We start from the raw sequence: 20197 nt of genomic DNA on the forward strand, positions 1-20197 counted from the left end.
AGTCCCTTTAGTTTAACTTTTTTAATGATGCATAAAATCAATAGTTATTTCTGGTTGCTTATCAAAGTTAGCTGGCTAACTCATTGATCCTGCTTTGTGCTAAGTTCGCGGATATGTACAGTTGAGTGAGTGGCACTGTCTCTGGGCTTGTCTCTCTCTCCCTCTCTGCTGTTATCCACGCGTGGCTGGTCACATGCCGCCTTACACAGGCGCACACTCCGATTTCAGTTGGCACAAAGCAAGGCAGTTTCCTGTGAACGCTTGTCTTGGGTGAGCCGTAATTGCTATGGCATGTCTTTACACACCCTTTGGTTGAATTCACAAATGCATCTCTATGTCTCGCTGAAATCCTCCAATGTCTCTATCTCACTCTGTGGAAGCAAATGGCTTTAATTAGGGCATCAGCATCCAGCCAGTGACAGGGGCAGAGACAGACAGCGATAGAGGTCGACAGGAGGAAAGGGTGGCGACAGACAGACTGGGCTCAGCTATGATGGCCATAACAATCACCTCACATTGATTTCCTATAACTAGATGTGTCTCGACACACAATTCTGCCTAATCTGTAGCTGATTTTTGCAATAAACGTTGTTGTTATTACCATAGAAGACAAACGCAGAAGTGCAGAAGGAGAGAGAGGAAAGGGAGAGGGGTGAAAGGATATCACACAGGGTGGGTGGAACATGGGGTGAGGGGGTTGGGGCATTATTACTAGCCTGGTCCAAGATCTCTTTGTGCAATCTTGCCAAATCCTTTGGTAATTGTCACGCCAAACACCACAGGTGTTTACAAGACAGACAAAAAAAACGGATCTAGGAATCAGGCTAGATTATTGCTTAGACAGTGAAAGGTCAAAGCATTTTTTCTTCATGATGAATACTGATTAGCAGAGGGGCGTCAACCAACCCAGACAGTCATGGAATGCAGATCTACTGCAATAACTGTATTTTACAGTTTAGACAGAGAGGAGGAACACAAGCTACACACATACACCTTCTCATGCTTCTTCTTCTCCTAGACTGATCAAATGAAATTAAACTGCAATAATGTCTTCCTCTGTGACTACTGTAAATAATAGGCTAGCATACCTTCACTTACTAACACATCGCTTACTACTTACTAACACAATGCCACACAGGGACGGACTAGCCATCTGGCAGATGGGCTGGTCCATTTTTAGGCCTGTGGGTCTGTCTAACTTGTATTTTTTTTGCACACAATTATCATTATCTGGCTAATAATTGTTTATGAATCAAATTAGATCCAACCAAATGAAGCATATAAGCATAAGACCTAAATGGACCGACTCCAAATGAGTCTAATGACAGAGGGAGGGAAAATGGTCCATGATCCAGGTCAACCAAACCTCATTCAGAAAAGGAATGGGGGGGTAGAAGGGGTAGATGAGGGTGAACAGAAGTGCCTTGCTGCAGTGCATCTAGAGGTTTGTTTAATGGCCTGTGACTGAGTTGCAGTCGAGCTGATCCACTGAGAATCTTTCAAACGCATGGAAATACGTGTATGGATGCAAACCAAGGTCAGTTAACAGATTGCAGCTGGGTTCCACTTCAAACACATCAGAAACTGTTTTCTCAAGTCTTGCTAGTATAGCCAGCTACTATAGGACATGAATATGAAAACAGGCTGAGTAATTCAATAAACATTCATGCACAGTGTCAACCATACATAAGCTCATACAAAGACATCAGTAGCTATGCACAGAACAAAGAACTGTGGTCTATTCCAGTCTGACCTCTTTACCCGCTGGATAAATCACACTGTACTGTAATGTACTATACTGTATATTAGGGCTCCCGAGTGGCGCAGCGGACTAAGGCACTGCATCTCAGTGCAAGAGGTGTTACTACGGTCCCTGGTTTGAATCCAGGCTGTATCACATCCGGCTGTGATTGGGAGTCCCATAGGGTGGCACACAATTGGCCCAGTGTCGTCCTAGTTTGGCCGGGGTAGGCCATGATTGTAAATAATAATTTGACTTGCCTAGTTAAATAAAAGGTTAATAAAAATATCCATCTAGAAATAAAAATGATTGGAAATATTATTCTAATAAATCTACTGTAATAAAATCACCAAGATGCTTCAAGGACTAAAGACATTTTAATACACATTTTGATCATTTCATGAGTAAATTTGATTGTCTGTGTAAAGGATCATGGGCAGGTATATAAAGGTGGTGGTGAGACTTGTGAACTCTTCTTCATTAACATTTTCACACGACACCATTAATGCAGGTTAGTTTTGGTTCATTCTGAAACATACCAATAGTTGACACATCCTTCATAGGAAGTGACTAGGTTAATGAGCGGTTGGACAACATACCACACAAACCACAGGAAGTGTCATGACAAGGTAAATAATGATGTCATCGGTCATGACCTGTCAACGCAGTTATTATAGGTTTAACGGCATTGACTCTTCGTCATGGTTACGGAACATGGTTACGGAACACTCTGTTCAACTAGTGGTGCATGACTCCAGGATTTTTGGTGCACGACTCTTGCTCGATGACCAAAACACACTCAAACGGATACGTACACACTAGAGGTCGACCGATTAATCGGAATGGCCAATTAATTAGGGCCGATTTCAAGTTTTCATAACAATCGGTAATCGGTATTTTTGGCCACCGATTTGCCGATTATTATTATTATGGTTTTTTTTGTTGTTGTTTTTGAAAAAGGACCGTCTTTGCTCCGACGTGTACCTAACCATAAACATCAATGCCTTTCTTAAAATCAATACACAAGTATATATTTTTAAACCTGCATATTTAGTTAGTATTGCATGCTAACATGAATTTCTTTTAGGGAAAATGTGTCACTTCTCTTGCAAACAGAGTCAGGGTATATGCAGCAGTTTGGGCCGCCTGGCTCATTGCGAACCGTGAAGACTATTTCTTCCTAACAAAGACAGCCAACTTCGCCAAACGGGGAATGATTTAACAAAAGCGCCTTTGTGAAAAAAAAGCACAATCGTTGCACGACTGTACCTAACCTTAAACATCAATGCCTTTCTTAAAATCAATACACAGAAGTATATATTTTTAAACCTGCATATTTAGCTAAAAGAAATCCAGGTTAGCAGGCAATATTAACCAGGTGAAATTGTCACTTCTCTTGCAAACAGAATCAGGGTATATGCAACAGTTTGGGCCGCCTGGCTCGTTGCGAACTAATTTGCCAGAATTTTACGTAATTATGACATAACATTGGAGGTTGTGCAATGTAACAGGAACATTTAGACTTATAGATGCCACCCGTTAGGTAAAGTTAAATAAAGGTTAACTAGGCAAGTCGGTTAACTTCTTTGGGATAGGGGGCGGTATTTTGAAGACCAGATGAAAAGCGTGCCCAAAGTATACTGCCTGCTACTCAGGCCCAGAAGCCAGGATATGCATATAATTGGTAGATCTGGATAGAAAACACTCTAAAGTTTCGGAAACTGTTAAAATAATGTCTGTGAGTATAACAGACCTGAAATGGCAGGCGAAACCCCGAGGACAAACCATAAAAAAATAACAAATTCAGCATACCACTGATTTCAATGGCTGGCACTTTTATAATAGGGTGAAATCATCCCCGATTGCAGTTCCTAGGGCTTCCACTAGATGTCAACAGTCTTTAGAAAGAGTTTAAGGCTGGGTTTTGGAAAAATGAGGGAGAAGTTGTAGTTTTTCTAAGTGGCTCCCATTTTGGCTGTAGTGTTTCCAAGCGCATGGCCGAGAGAGTGCGTTCTTTTTCTCCGGTAAAGACAATAACGATTCTCCGTCTTAAATTTTATCATTTATTTGCGTATTAGGTTTGATTATAAACGTTGATTGACTTGTTTGGATAAGTTTATTGGTAACGTTTGGGATTCATTTTGTATGCATTTTAAAGGAGGGAAACCGAGTGGATTATTGACTGAAGCGCACCAGCTAAACTGAGTTTTTATGGATATAAAAAAGGACTTTATCGAACAAAAGGACCATTTGTAGTGTAACTGGGACCTTTTGGAGTGCCAACAGAAGAAGATCTTCAAAGGCATATATTATATCGCTATTTCTGACTTTCGTGTCGCAACTCCCTGGTTGAAAATGATTTGTTATGCATTTGTGTGCTGGGCACTGTCCTCAGATAATCGCATGGTTTGCTTTCGCCGTAAAGCCGTTTTGAAATCTGACACGGCGGCTGGATTAACAACAAGTTAAGCTTTATTTTGATGTATTGCACTTGTGATTTCATGAAAGTTAAATATTTATAGTATAAGTAGAATTTCGCGCTCTGCAATTTCACCGGATGTTGGCCAGATGGGACGCTAGCATCCCAATGATCCGCAAGAAGTTAACCTGTCTGGGCTAGGGGGCAGTATTGAGAATTTTGGAAAAAATATGTTCCCATTTTATTCGGCTGTTTAGGCTCAATGCATACTCCCGGTCGGAATATTATCACTTATCTACGAGTTAAATGGCATAAAAATTGGTTTTAAACAGCGGTTGACACGCTTCGAAGTACGGTAATGGAATATTTAGACATTTTTGACACGCCAATGCGCCATGCGCGGGACCGTGAAGAAGCATTCTGATAGTGTCTAGAACTCACGAACAAAACATCGCTGTTTGGATATAACGATGGATTATTTGGGACCAAACCAACATTTGTTATTGAAGTAGAAGTCCTGGCAGTGTATTCTGATGAAGAACAAGCAAGGTAAGAACATTTTTCTTATAGGAAATGTGATTTTGGTGGAGGCTGACCTGGGTGGGTATCTAAATAGCTAGCCCTGTAATGCCGGGCTATGTACTTAGATTATTGCAAAATGTGCTTCATCCGAAAAGCTATTTTAAAATCGGACATATCGAGTGCATAGAGGAGTAATGTATCTATAATTCTTAAAATAATTGTTATGCTTTTTGTGAACGTTTATCGTGAGTAATTTAGCAAACTGTTAGTAAATTCCCCGGAAGTTTGCGGGGGTTATGCTTTTTCTGAACGTCACATGCTAATGCAAAAAGCTGTTTTTTGATATAAATATGAACTTGATTGAACAGACATGCATGTATTGTATAACACAATGTCCTAGGTGTGTCATCTGATGAAGATCATCAAAGGTTAGTGCTGCATTTAGCTGTGGTTTGGGTTTATGTGACATGATATGCTAGCTTGAAAAATGGGTGTCTGATTTTTTCTGGCTGGGCACTCTGCTGACATAATCTAATGTTTTGCTTTCGTTGTAAAGCCTTTTTGAAATCGGACAGTGGGGTTAGATTAACGAGATTCTTGTCTTTAAATAGCTGTAAAATAGTCATATGTTTGAGAAATTGAAGTAATAGTATTTCTAACGATTCAAAAATCGCGCCACTGGAATTTCAGTAGCTGTTACGTAGGTGGGACGAGTTCGTCCCACATACCCCAGAGAGGTTAAGAACCAATTCTTTTTTACAATGAGGGTCTACCTCGGTCAAATCCTCCCCTAACCCGGACGACGCCGGGCCAATTGTGCGCCACCCTATGGTATGTTCAAGTCAAATCCTCCCAAGAAAGTAGCCTGGTTCCAGATCTGCCTCTCCAACTCATACAGTCAATGTTGGAGCCGTGACACTGACCGAAGGAGTTGGCAAGATGGCACAAACAGATCTGAGACCAGGCAACCAAGAAAGAATCTATGTCCAGAAATCTGCTGCAGGTCTGGAAATAGACAGCAATAAAGGGCTGCTGGCTGACTGCACCACAGTAAATGTTGTTTAGTCAGCTACCTACTCAGCACTATTAGACCCCGATGCCAGAGTATAGCCCTTATAACTCCCAACTGAACTGATCCCAGACAGCCTTGCAAATGAGCTTAAGCTGTCAGCTTAAAAGCTTTTCCTGAAACTGAGACGTCCTCTCAGCTGTGATGGCCCTATCGCGGTTAACACACACACTGCCGTGAACACACACGCACGCACATGCACGTACACAGACATGTATGAACGCAGGCATAGGCACACGTGCACGCACGTGCGCGCACACACGCACATGTGCGCACACACGCACATGTGCACATACACGCACACGCATACAAAGAGCCAACCAAGACTTCAGCAACATGCTGCAGTGTGTAGCTCCATTTCTCATTAAAAAGCAGTGAGAGCAGCTTCGTTTCTTCATGATGCACTATGGTCATACCCTGCTCCAGGGGGGATAAAAGGGTTTCAGTGTTTGCTCTTTGCTGCAAGTACAGTCTAAAATGAGTTACAATATTTCAATCCAAGTAGGATAATATACGTGTCTGGCATCTGCTTGACACAGCATCTTACTCTTTAGTGGTGAGCAAAGATCACTGCATTTATAACTTCAGTACAAGGTAGATTGACTGACAAAAAGTGTGTGGGATGTTGTTTGTTAGAAACATGTCTAACAGAGGGGCTCCATTGTGCCATGTATCAGACTATTTAGTTGTGGAATTCATCAGCCACTTGTCTTGAGGGCTATATTGTCTGCCTTTTCTATTCTTCTACAAACAGGTTGGAGGGTAGAGGATTCTATATGTGGTCCTGTGCGGCTTGGTTGGTAAGAGCATGGCTATAGCAATGCCAAGGTTGTAAGTGCAATTATTGCAGGGATCACATACACTTACTAAACATGTATGCACTCACTATAATGTAAGTGGCTATGGGTAAAAGTGTATGCTAATTGGCAGATACGTGATCAAGAGGATGTATTGTACCTTCATCCTCTTAATGTGTCAACTTGGAGAAGCCATTGGGTTTAGAGGAGAGCAGGAGAAAGATCTACAACCAGCTACAATATATTCAACTCTGCTGGGTTGATTTAAGATAGATTAGGAATGAAGGGGATATGAGGGCTGGCTCAGTCAGTCAGACTGTTGGAAATCGAGTTGAAAATGGAGTTAGCTGAAAAACAGAGTATCTCAAGTTAGGCACCTAAACCCAGGCTGCAGGATGCGTTCCACGCTGTCCATCTGTCTGTTCTGATACAGTTACTGTACATACACACTCCTCCCTTACTAGTTCTCTCTCAAACTCCTCCATGAGTTTTGGTGGTCCCATCTTCTACAGTCACAGGTTGCGTCCCAAATGGCACCCTAAAGTAGTGCCTTATGAAGGGAATAGGGTGCCATTTGGGATGCATTCACATACTGTATTTAGCATCAGCATAGAGACACTAAAACCATTTCATGATTCCATAATTCATGCTGACAACATACATTATTTATGGCGTTTCTGAACTGTTTGCCGGGAGAGAGAGATTCCCCAGTCAGACCCTCTATAGTTCCAGCACTAACACATTTTTATTTATGGGTGTCTGAAAATTAAAGAAGATGATGTAAAATGAACTTACTCTGGGGCCAAACATTATAGAACGTTATTGACTAAAAAGAACACCCCTGATTCTTTCACTGTCTCCTCAAGACATCTCGTTGAAAGCTCTCTTCTCATCGCTTCGAGGCAAGTAACACTGAAACATGCATGAGAGCATCAGCTGTTCCGGACGGCTGTGTGATCACTCTCTGCAGCCGATGTGAGTAAGACCTTTAAACAGTTCAACATTCACAAGACCGCAGGGCCAGACGGATTACCAGGATGTGTACTCCGAGCATGCGCTGACCAACTGGCAAGTGTCTTCACTGACATTTTCAACCTCTCCCTGTCCGAGTCTGTAATACCACCATAATCCCTGTGCCCAAGAACACTAAGCTAACCTGCCTAAATGACTACCGGCCCATAGCACTCACGTAGCCATGAAGTGCTTTGGAAGGCTGATCATGGCTCACATCAACACCTTAACCAGAAACCCTAGACCCACTCCAATGTGCATACCACCCCAACAGATCCACAGATGACGCAATCTCTATTGCACTCCACACGGCCCTTTCCCACCTGGACAAAAGGAACACCTACGTGAGAATGCTATTCATTAACTACAGCTCTGCGGTCAACACCATAGTGCCCTCAAAGTTCATCACTAAGCTAAGGACCCTGAGACTAAACACCTCCCTCTGCAACTGGATCCTGGACTTCCTGACGGGCCGCCCCCAGGTGGTGAGGGTAGGTAACAACACATCCGCCACGCTGATCCTCAACACTGGAGCCCCTCAGGGGTGCGTGCTCAGTCCCCTCCTGTACTTCCGGTTCACTCATGACTGTACGGCCAGGCACGACTCCAACACCATCATCAAGTTTGCCGATGACACAACAGTGGTAGGCCTGATCACCAACAACGAGACAGCCTTTCAGGAGGAGGACAGAAACCTGGCCGTGTGGTGCCAGGACAACCACCTCTCCCTCAACGTGATCAAGACAAAGGAGATGATTGTGGACTACAGGAAAAGGAGCACCGAGCACCCACCCCATTTCAATCTACAGGGCTGTAGTGGAGCAGGTTGAGAGCTTCAAGTTCCTTGGTGTCCACATCACCAACAAACTAACATGGTCCAAACACACTAAGACAGTCGTGAAGAGGGCACGACAAAGCCTATTCCCACTCAGGAGACTGAAAAGATTTGCCATGGGTCCTCAGATCCTCAAAAGTTTCTACAGCTGCACCATCGAGAGCATCCTGACTGGTTGCATCACTGCCTGGTATGTCAACTGCTTGGCCTCCGACCATAAGGCACTACAGAGGGTAGTGCGCACGGCCCAGTACATCACTGGGGCCAAGCTTCCTGCCATCCAGGACCTCTATACCAGGCGGTGTCAGAGCAAGGCCTAAAAATGGTCAAAGACTCCAGCCACCCTAGTCATTGACTGTTCTCTATGCTACCACACGGCATGGGGTACCGAAGCACCAAGTCTTGGTTCAAAAGGCTTCTTAACAGCTTCTACCGCCAAGCCATAAGACTCCTTAACAGCTAATCAAAATCTCTGTTATTATCTATGCATACTCACCTTAATAACTCTACCTACATGTACATATTACCTCAATTACCTAGACTAACCGGTGCCCCCGCACATTGACTCTGTACCCCCTGCATATAGCCTCGCTATTGTTATTTAACTGCTGCTGTTTAATTATTTGTTACCGTAAATTCCGGACTATAAGCCGCAACTTTTTTCCCAGGCTTTGAACCTCGCGGCTTAAACAATGACGCGGCTAATATATGGCTTTTTCCCGCTTTCAATTATTTTTTTCCAAAAAAACACATTCTGTGACGTGCTCAGTTTTTTGGCGGCATGAAGCTTTCATTAGACCAATGAAATTGCCGAACGGGTTAAGGTCAAACAACCTTTTTGTTTACTGTTTAGATTAAATCGAGCGCTCTCAAACTTCCCATCATTCTGATTACGGTAGTCATTTTGTCACCCTCATGGCAAAGACACTGAGAAATGCATATGATGCAGCTTTCAAGTTGAAGGCGATTGATCTGGCTGTTGGAAAAGGAAATAGAGCTGCTGCACGGGAGCTTGGTCTTAATGAGTCGATGATAAGACGTTGGAAACAGCAGCGTGAGGAATTGACTCAGTGCAAAAAGACAACTAAAGCTTACTGCTAATTTTTTATTTTTTGTTACAAGCCGTGTTTCGTTAAAGCCTATTTATTTTTGTTACAAGCCGTGTTTCATTAAAGCCTGTGTAAAGTTCATTTGTTTCAATGTACCTGTAGACATGTGCGGCTTATTTATGTTCAAAATAATATATATATTTTTTAATTCAGTGGGTGCGGCTTATATTCAGGTGCGCTTAATAGTCCGGAAATTACGGTACTTTAATTTTTTTTAAATGTACTTAACACTTATTTTTCTTAAAACTGCATTGTTGGTTAAGGGCTTGTAAGTTAGCATTTTACTGTAAGGTCTACACCTGTTGTGTGACAAATAACATTTGAAAAGATGGACATTGGGTCGTTCCATATGACTTCAATCACTTTCTGACTTTACCCCTTTTGATTTGAACGAACTTTCCATATATGTTTGCCCATGGTAGAAGTGGTCAGAAAGTGACTTTTTGGACCTAAATATTCAGGAGATAGAGGTGCTCAAGATTGACCCATGTTGCATACCTTACCCCTTCATGAGACATCTATCTTCATCACTGGAAAATATAAACAGTTAAGCTTTCAAATTACTTTGTCAAATCAGAAAAAAATGTAACACAAAATTGTATTTTTTGTTTGTTCAAAGTCAATTATCTAAAAACCTAAACTCAGATGTTTTTCATGATCATATATGTTGTAGAAAAGACCCTATTTTACATAATCTGAGGTGTTTGTCTTGTGCCCACCATCGGTTGAGACACAGCACACTCTTGAATACAGGGTGGGTATCATGTTTTTTGCTGATTAATGTACTAAAATGTGAATACAATTAAAAATGTCTACTTTCAAATAGTACCATAAAGATGGTTGGGGGTCCACACATCACAGAATGCTGACTTAAAGCTGCAATATGTAACTTACATGGAAATGTGAGTTATAGATTTTTTTTTTACATTTAGATTTGTCAGTCTCATTGAAAGCAAGTCTGAGAAGCAGTAGATCTGTTCTATTTCCGCAAATGTTATGCTTCCGTTTATTAAAAAGTAGTTTTTGCATCTTTTACTTTCGGTTTTGTACACCAGCTTCAAACAATTGAAAATACAATATTTTGAGTTATGGAAAAGATATTTCACGGCAGTTTAGATGGTACAATGATTCGCTACACCAGGGGTATTACCCTATGCGGTCCAGAGCCTGCTGGTTTTCTGTTCTACCTGATAATTAATTGCACACACCTGGTGTCTCAGGTCTAAATCAGTCCCTGATTACAGGGAAACAATGAAAAAATGCAATGGAACTGGCTTTGAGGTCCAGAGTAGAGTTTGAAGGCTCTACACTATATTTGCTTGTTTTGTCACATATACTGACTATTCGAACTTGAGCAACCAGGAAATGGTGGAGGGATTTCTGCATAGTGCATCTTTAAGTGGGAAAACCCATCGTTATGAATTAAACTGTCAATCCTCCATAAGAAAGTTATTGAAATCCTAGCAATCTATACTGAACAAATGTATAAAATGCAACATACAACAATTTCAAAGATTTTACTGAATTACAGTTCATATAAGGAAATCAGTCAATTGAAATAAATAAATAAATTAGGCCCTTTTTAAAGGTAGGGGCGTAGATCAGAAAATTGGTCAGTATCTGCTGTTACCACCATTTGCCTCATACAGTGCAACACATCTCCTTCGCATAGAGTTGATCTGGCTGTTGATTGTGGCCTGTGGAATGTTGCCCCAATCCTTTTCAATGGCTGTGCAAAAGTTGTTGGATATTGGCAGGAACTGGAACACGCTGTCATACATGTTGATCCAGAGCATCCCAAACATGCTCAATGGGTGACATGTCTGGAGTATGCAGGCAATGGAAGAACTGGGACATTTTCAGTTTCCAGGAATTGTGTACAGATCCTTGCAACATGGGGCCGTGTATTATCATGCTGAAACATGAGGTGATGGCAGCGGATGAATGGCACGACGATGGGCCTCAGGATCTTGTCACGGTATCGCTGTGCATTCAAACTGCCATCGATAAAATACAATTGGTTTGTTGTCCATAGCTTATGCCTGCCAATACCATAACCCCACTGCCACCATGGGACACTCTGTTCACAACATTGACATCAACAAACCGCTTGCCCATACGACCCTATAAACGTGGTCTCTGGTTGTGAGGCCGGTTGGACATACTGCCAAATTCTCTAAAACCCATGTTGGAGGCAGCTTATGGTAGAGAAATTAACATCCAATTCTCTGTCAAAAGCTCGGGTGGACATTCCTGCAGTCAGCATGCCAACGCTCCTTCAAAACTTGAGACATCTATGGCATTGTGTTGTGTGACAAAACTGCACATTTTAGAGTGGCCTTTTATTGTCCCCGGCACAAGGTGCACCTGTGTAATGATCGTTCTGTTTAATCAGCTTCTTAATATACCACACCTGTCAGGTGTATGGATTATCTTGGCAAATGAGAAATGCTCACTAACAGGGATGTAAACAAATTTGTGCACAAAATTTAAGAGAAATAAGCTTTTTGTGCTTATGGAAACTTTCAGGGATCTTTTATATCAGCTCATGAAACATGGGACCAACACTTTACATGTTGCGTTTATATTTTTGTACAGTTTAGGTAATACAATAGACATTCGCATTCAATTGGACATTTGACAGTGGATGGACCAGCGGCCATGTTTCTGATAGTAATTGGAAATTAAATGTTCAATTCAATTTATATTTAAATGGTGTACCAGCTAAAACGCAGTTGTCTGAAGAGAGAGGTCCATTCTATGAATTATATTTATATGATTGAAATGACACCCACCCTGTATTCTAGAGCATGCTGTGTCTCAACCGATGACGGGCACAACACAAACCTTTTTTTAGATAATTGACGTTAACGGTAAAGAAAAATGACCCAAACAATTTTTTTATTTTTTTTAAATCCCAAGAAATTTGAGAATATTTTGATAACCCTCTTTATAAACTTTAAATAACAAGCATCTCTATCTCCTGGATGTTTTGGCATTCAGGTCCAAAAAGTCACTTTCTGATCATTTCTACCTTAGGCCAACAGGTATGGAAGGTTTTGATTAAATCAAAAGGGGTGCAGTCAGAAAGTGATTGTAATCATATGGAATGACCTCACGATTAGATTAATTATCCTACTGAAATGACCCTAAAGTGAAAAGGTGGTGATGCATCATCATGATGATCCACTGCATTGGTCAGAGCAGACTGTGATCAGGTCAGAGGTCATGACCTTTAGTCTCTGAGACACTAATGCTGTCTTCATAACCAAGTGGGAAGGTGATATTTACCACATACAACTGAGAAAAATCCACTTGAACACCCCTCCAACTCGTAATTACTAGTGGGAAACTCATTTATCATCCGAGCTTCTTCTTCTCCCACATGCTGACCTCTGACGTCAACTACTTAGGAAATTACCTCGATTGCAGCGTTTTTGGCAGTTAAAATGTAAAACATTATTTCTAAAAAGCAATCTACTAATATGGTTTTTGAACACTATAATTTGTTTATAAGCATCACAGCTGTACTTTTAGTTTATGGTTGACGGGACTTGTTGACAATTGGCGTTTCTCAACGAGTTCAAAGCACTTGAATGCATCCAACTGGTATTTACGACGTCACAGCTGGTAACTACCACCGTCCCGCTTGGTTATGAACGCAGCAATCACAACGGCTCCTATCGACCTGGTTTGATTGGTCAAAATACCAGTTAGTGAAAAATATATCAGAATTGGGCTGCCTATCTCAATGTATCACATTCTCTAAAATGAAGACAACCTGGCCTTGGTTTGAGAGACTAGCTATCTGAATGAGCCGTGCTGCTGTCCTTAACCTCTCTCACACGTTATAATCTTTCCCTTGTTGAGGATACATTCACAATAACTTTCGCCACATATTGTTTAACATGTTAATGTTGCATAATGTGGTGTTATGCATTTTCACTATTCTGTCGGAATATCTGAAGTATCCATACATTAGTAGACCTACTCACGTAAAGTGCATTGTGTGGAGATTTTACCCAAATTATGTTGAATAAGAGTTATCTGTTGGAAATATATGTTTATCTGGCTACTGGGAACTCTTGACCATGTATATTCACCAAAAAAATATTCGCATAGGAAATGCTTCTGTTCAAGATAAACTAAAAGCCATCAATGTTGTTCACTCTCGAATTGCAAGTTATGCAAGTGTCTACTCTAGCGATGGGTCGTTCGCGAAAGAACGGATCTTTTTGAACGGATCTTTTTGGTGAATCACATAAAGAGCCGTTCATTTGGCTCCCTGATTTGCATACTGTTACTGTTTTTTGTGTTGTTTAAAAACAATTATTTGCAAATAAATCTAAATATTTCTCTGAATATGGTGATTCCTCAAAGCAGAAACAATTAATAGTAGAGAGAGCACGTCATTCGGGTCCACGTTCATTTTTGCAGTGCATAGAAAATTCTTAATTCCCCTTTTTTTGCAGGCAATATAATACTTTGGCCAGCTAAAAAAGTATTTGAACATGCACATCACGATCTGACATAATCGTACCCTACTTTTGGGGTTTTAAATGAGAGCTTTGCAGTTTTTCATGGTTCGAGGTCGAATTTCAAGCATTTTGAATGAAGAGCCGTTTTCAAGCATTTTGAATTGAAGACCATCAAAATACAAACAATTCGATTAGGAAATACCAACCTTTCACTTGAGTCTCGTAATCCCCAATAATCTCCTTGTCCTTCTTGAATCTCGTATGAGATGACATTATTCTTTAGGGATAGATGATGGAAACCTATACGCCTCGCGACACCACAAAGTATCCTAGCCTACAAATCTCTTCGGCAAAGACCGTCAAACGCGTGAAGCAGGGAGGGCTACATGCGTTTCAGAGATTTCCAGGGTCTCAAAATGCACTTGAGGTTGCCCAGCGATCAAGGCGACGTTGAACTGGTTAAAAGTGCAAAACAGATCTGGACAACTCCCCTCTTTCCTCAACATAACATTTTTGAATGTCTCAACAACAACAAAATATGAAGAATCCGCATTTACTACATTTGGTCAATTATATGTTTCGATATAAACACTGCCTTGCAGTGGGGTGCATGAGCAAGAATTGCATCGTGCGATTTTTCCATACGCCTTTCTAGCCACCCTTTTTCTTGCGAGGTCTCTGTCTGCTGCAGCAAGAGTTGGATGCGAAAGTGGTCTCAGACTCCTCCCACACACCCCTCCCTCACACACACACACTCCCACGCTTACACACATGCAAAGGGTCGTTACAGTACAGTGGTTATGCACGTGTTGACAAAGCAATTTAGAAGTGTTGCTGATATATGGTGACAGATCTTTTAAATGATGAGATTGAAAGAGGCACATCATCGTTAGCACAGACACTGGTGACCTGGAAATGATGGCACAAAATACCTACATTTGCAGGCTGCTTTATAGACCTCAATGCAGCCCTCTGAATACAACCCTCATGACAGAAGACCTAGCTATACTGTTGTAGGCTAATTATAATATCAACATTGTTTTAATGTTGGATAATATTTGTGTGTTTCATAATTCAACAGCCTTGGCAGTCATAACATAACCAACATTGTCAATGACACAGAATTCATGTTATTATTATTGCTATGACTAAACGGAAAGATTGAAGGTTTTTCTTGTCTCTCTGCTGGAAGGTATTATTCAGCAAGCCAAGCATGAGCCTTCAGGGAGAGTCATTGTGGCTGAATGACTCACATTTCTTCGTAGCCTTCATTCTAAAGACAGAGTTTGAAGATTAGATTTACCAGTAATGCAAGATTACTTTGCACTCTTCCAATTCTGTGTCATGAGGTGTTCTTTTTTTGACCGTTGCTGATTGTCAAAACCTCGTGCACCGGATCAAATGTGGATACATGTGTACAGACATGTTTAATATATTTGTATTGTCTGAAGGTTTGTGTCTACTGATAATATGTGGAGTTTGCTAGAATTGTATTCCTGCATGATATAACATCTTACTCCAGGTAAAGGTATTCACAGTAGGCGGCAGGTAGCCTAGCGTTTAGAGCGTCGGGCCAGTAACGGAAAGGTTGCTGGTTAGAATCGCCGAGCTGCCAAGGCTCTGTCGATGTGCCCTTAAGCAAAGCACTTAACCCTAATCGCTCCTTGTAAGTCGCTCTGGATAAGAGTGTCTGCTAAATGACAATATTTTTTTTATTTTTTTATAGTCTTATTTTTAATATCATCCAAAATAAGCAGTAGTGCACTGGAGGCTTTCACAGCAAAAGAAAGGAGCAAAATCAGAATGCTACGTTGACAGTGGTGCTGTATACTGTCTGAACTCATATGGTTCCAGAGTGGTATTTTTAGAAGAGCATTCTTTCAGACACTTGGAACCCAATATTGGCCTGTGGCAGAAATCAACAGAACTTTGAACTTAGCCAAGATGCAAGATGTATTACATTTTAGTCATTTAGCAGACACTCTTATCCAGAGTGACTTACAGTAGTAAATACATACATTTCATTCATTTTTTTTTGTTTTTTGTACTGGTCCCCCGTGGGAATTGAACCCACAACCCTGGTGTTGCACACACCATGCTCTTACAACTGAGCCACAGGGAAGGTATCACCATGAATTTGCAAATACAATTTTTGTGACTCTTGAAGGAGAATCTTCTCTTTTCCAAACCGGGGGTAGCCCCAAACTCTTCTAACTCCACTCTGATCCCAAAGGCATTGCAGTGAAGGAGCCTGGGAAACGATAGCATCATCGCTGTTCTTGAGGCCCAACAAGGCTCCATTGTCTTTTTCCCATTCAGTGGCTGCATCCAAAAGGCAACCTATTCCCTATTTTGTGCACTACAGTACCTTTAACCATGACCCATAGGACTCTGGTCAAACATAGTGCACTATTGGGATTAGGGTGCCATTTGGGACGCATTCTGAGTAATTTATTCATTCATGGGCATCTTTAGGAGCAATGCTGGTCAACCTCTACTGTAATAAGTGTTTTAAGACCAGTGATGTAAAGTACTGAAGTAAAAATACTTTAATTCACTACTTAAGTTGTTTTTTAGGGGGTATGTGTACTTTTCTTTACTATTTGTATTTTTAGCAACTTTTACTTTTACTTCTCTACATTCCAAAAGAAAATAATGTGCTTTTTACTCCATACATTTTCCTTGACACCCAAAAGTGGCCCTCTGGCTCAGTTGGTAGAGCATGGTGTTTGCAATGCCAGGGTTGTGGGTTCAATTCCCACGGGGGGGCAGTACAAAAACAAAATGCATTAAATGAAAAGAAAGTGTTCACTACTATAAGTCACTCTGGATAAGAGTGTCTGCTAAATGACTAGAATGTAAATGTTAACCAATTCAAACACTTATCAAGAGAACATCCTGGTCATCACTACTGCCTTTGATCTGGCAGACTTACTAAACATAAATTCTTCCTTTGTAAATTATGTCTCAGTGTTGGCGTGTGCCCCTGGGGGTTCGTCAATAAAAAATATTTTTAAAATTGGGCCGTCTGGTTTGCTTAAATATAAGAAAGTTGAAATGATTTATACTTTTACTTTTACTTTTGATACTTAAGTACATATTAGCTATTCCATTTACATTTGATAATTAACTATATTTAAAACAAAATACTTTTAGACTTTTACTTAAGTAGTATTTTACTGGGTGACTTTCACTTTTACTTGAGTCATTTTCTATTAAGGTATCTTTACTTTTACATTAGGTATGACTCTCCACCAATGAGCTTTGAGAGGGAGGTGAGAATTTTTTTTAAATTGAAATTAGAATTTTAAATTTTTTAAATTTTTTACATTTAACCTTTATTTAACTAGGCAAGTCAGTTAAGAACAAATTGTTATTTACAATGACGGCCTACACCGGCCAAACCCGGACGATGCTGGGCCAGTTGTGTGCCGCTCTATGGGACTCCCAATTACGCCCGGTTGTGATACAGCCTGGATTTAGGGAACAAGGGAAAGGGAAAGGGGAGTACCTAGTCAGTTGTCCAACTGAATGTATTCAACTAAAATGTGTCTTCCACATTTAACACAACAACCCCTCTGGATCAGAGAGGTGCGGGGGGCTGCCAACATCCACGTCTTCAGCGCCCGGGGAACAGTGGATTAACTGCCTTGCTCAGGAGCAGACAACAACAAAGACAGGTGAAGCAAGGATTTGACAGCTAGTAATTTTTTCAAACACAGCCAGGCTCTGGTAATATGACAACCTTTGACCCCTGAGATGGGCCATTAGTGGAGGAGAGACACCCAGGCCTTTAATGACTGACCCTGAACTGACCCCTGGGACAGTAACACAGTGATAGATTAGACAACTGAAACACTGCCAGATAATGAATATTGATCACTTTAGGTTGAAAAACTATGACAATGTCAATGTTTCTTCAAGACACATTACTGTAATTTGTCTCCTCTCTTTTCAGTATGGGGTGGAATCTGTCACGTTTACATTGACTTTACTGTAGCACTGATTTGATGCTGATCTAGCCACAGTATTATTGAGATTGTAGTCAATAACTTTTCAAACAAGATTAACTTTATTACTTGGATTTCCTCGTAGGAAATATTAAGCTCAGGACACAATGAAAACAATGATAAAACAGCAGATTGCCGAACATTTGCTGGGCGTATACATTTTACTAGGTGTGTAGTAACCTCCTTTTGCTGGGCTATGTTCAGAGTTGAATACCGTGTGCACAATGCACATTACACCAAACACACTACGTTGAACAGCGACGGTTCACTGCAGACACAGACACATGTGCTGCTCTTATGAGTCCACCCCTTCCATGACTGCACATAACCCCATTGAGGGACAGTAGCATTCTTTTTCACTGACAGTGTTATCTCGGAATCTCCACAGGGCCTCTTAGCAAAGTGTAATAATATGCCTCAGTGGCAACCAGCCTCAAAGTCAACTCGGTTACATTTTAAACAGCTCTTCCTATTGTATTAGTGCTTCACTGACTCGACTGTTTGAAGATGTTCCAAAAATAAGAAGTTCTAAAAATATAACATTTTATAATCCCAGTGTACTTTTTGCAATGTCAGCGTTTGCTGTGATTGCGCCAATGAACAAAGGAATTGGGTGTTGTCTTGTGGCAATAGTAGACTCTATTATATCATCGGATTATTACATGTCTAAGTCCCTGCCTTGTTATAGGTTTAGGCTATGTATGAATCCCTTACTTCCCTCTACATACAGTAGTCTTTATCATACACATGTTTTTCATCCTCGTATGTAATTGATTTCCTGATATTGATTTGGGGAAATTATTGATGTGGATAAAAAGCAAGTCATTTCACAGTGCCCTACTGTATGTCAGTGCTGTACGTGCTTACATAGCCAGCCATTATCAGTCAGCCCTCTGCTGAGGGGAGAATACACTCCCAGAATATGCTTTTGTGTGGGAACTTCTGCATGACAAATGCACACAGCACACATGGCAGTGGCAGAACATACCACAGTACATACCACAGTACACACCACAGTACACTCAGCAGAATGCAGAACCTTAGCCAAGGAGTCTAAAGAGGATTTCGCCCACTCTATGTAAATAATGTTGGTTTTCACATATTCAAACTCATCTATATGTGTGTTTGAGTTGAGTAGACGTGTCCATGTTTATACTGCTGAGTAGTTAGCAGGATTAGGCCTATATGTAAACAGATATACATTTGTCACAAACCTGCAAGTGTATTAGGGAAGTGAAACTACAGATGTAACATCTTAATTTGATCACTATTTTGTTTCTTGGAATGTTCCTGCATTGCAGGAAATGCAAACTTGTATTCAAGGTTGAAAAAGGCTTCTAACGATTGTCATTTCCACTTTAAAATTCCAGGCTTGATTTGTCCTTAAGAAAAATGTATTAACCCCTACACAAAAATGTCCATTAATTATTTCACATTTCATGTTGTTGCAGGATCATTTTCCTGCTGTAGCAAACTGGCTCAAATTAAGATTCTACACCTGTAGGTAAGTTTCTATGGTGAATAGCTGTTGTGGTAAAAACTTCAGGGGAAATTCATTATTGCCTAATTTAAACAGTGCGAGTTCCATTTTGTGTGGGATGTCAGTTTAATCAACATGCATGTGACCCAAATAAACGCCTGTGGTTGGTGTGGTGTTCAATGCCAGCTTAATCATCAACAAGGTGTGAACAAAATAAACATCCATTTGTCAAACAGACAGGAAATAACTGACAGGAAATAACTCTGTTCTCAAGACAGTGGAAATCCTTGCTGCAAAGATGAATTGCTGAAAATGAGGGTGGGGGAAAAAAGGTAAACAGTCGAGTAGAGAGGGAGGCATGTCTTTACAAGAACTCTACAACAGTAAAAAGAGTCAATTTACTTAGGTTCTCTCATTCTAATGGAATGCTCTTACTCTGATGACCGAATGAGACTATGTACTATATTTTGCCTATTCATCAGAATACGTCAACAGAGCAGAGATGTTTCCGATTGGGTAGTTTCATTATCAGGAACATGCTCAATAGAAAGACCAAAGGCTAATAATTATAGGACTAACTGGGATTTCATAAAGAAAATGATTGAGAAACACTCATAGAGGACTTTGAATTCCCTTTTTTCCACACACTGAAGTGTGGAGAAGCTTAATTCAAGGAACTTTTCTGTTAGGAAGAACTGCAGAGAAGGGCCAAAGCCTTCTTAAAAA

The 20197-nt window shown here is 40.8% G+C and overlaps 1 protein-coding gene across 3 annotated transcripts in view; it reads right to left on the minus strand.

Annotated features, from left to right (window-relative positions):
- LOC115208090 (SLIT-ROBO Rho GTPase-activating protein 3) overlaps positions 1–14694 on the minus strand; it is a 72320-nt gene extending 57626 nt beyond the window's left edge. For 2 of the 3 annotated variants that reach the window (XM_029775866.1, XM_029775864.1), the window contains exon 1: positions 14188–14684. In XM_029775866.1, the coding sequence (XP_029631726.1) occupies positions 14188–14254 (67 nt within the window). In that variant the 5' untranslated portion in view covers positions 14255–14684. Of the gene's footprint in view, positions 1–14187 lie in introns of all 3 variants that reach the window. The other variant, XM_029775867.1, reaches the window with a different exon arrangement.
- Between the last annotated feature and the right edge of the window lie 5503 nt (positions 14695–20197).

Source organism: Salmo trutta, chromosome 14 (assembly GCF_901001165.1).
Source record: "Salmo trutta chromosome 14, fSalTru1.1, whole genome shotgun sequence".
In the NCBI taxonomy this organism is placed as follows: Eukaryota; Metazoa; Chordata; class Actinopteri; order Salmoniformes; family Salmonidae; genus Salmo; species Salmo trutta.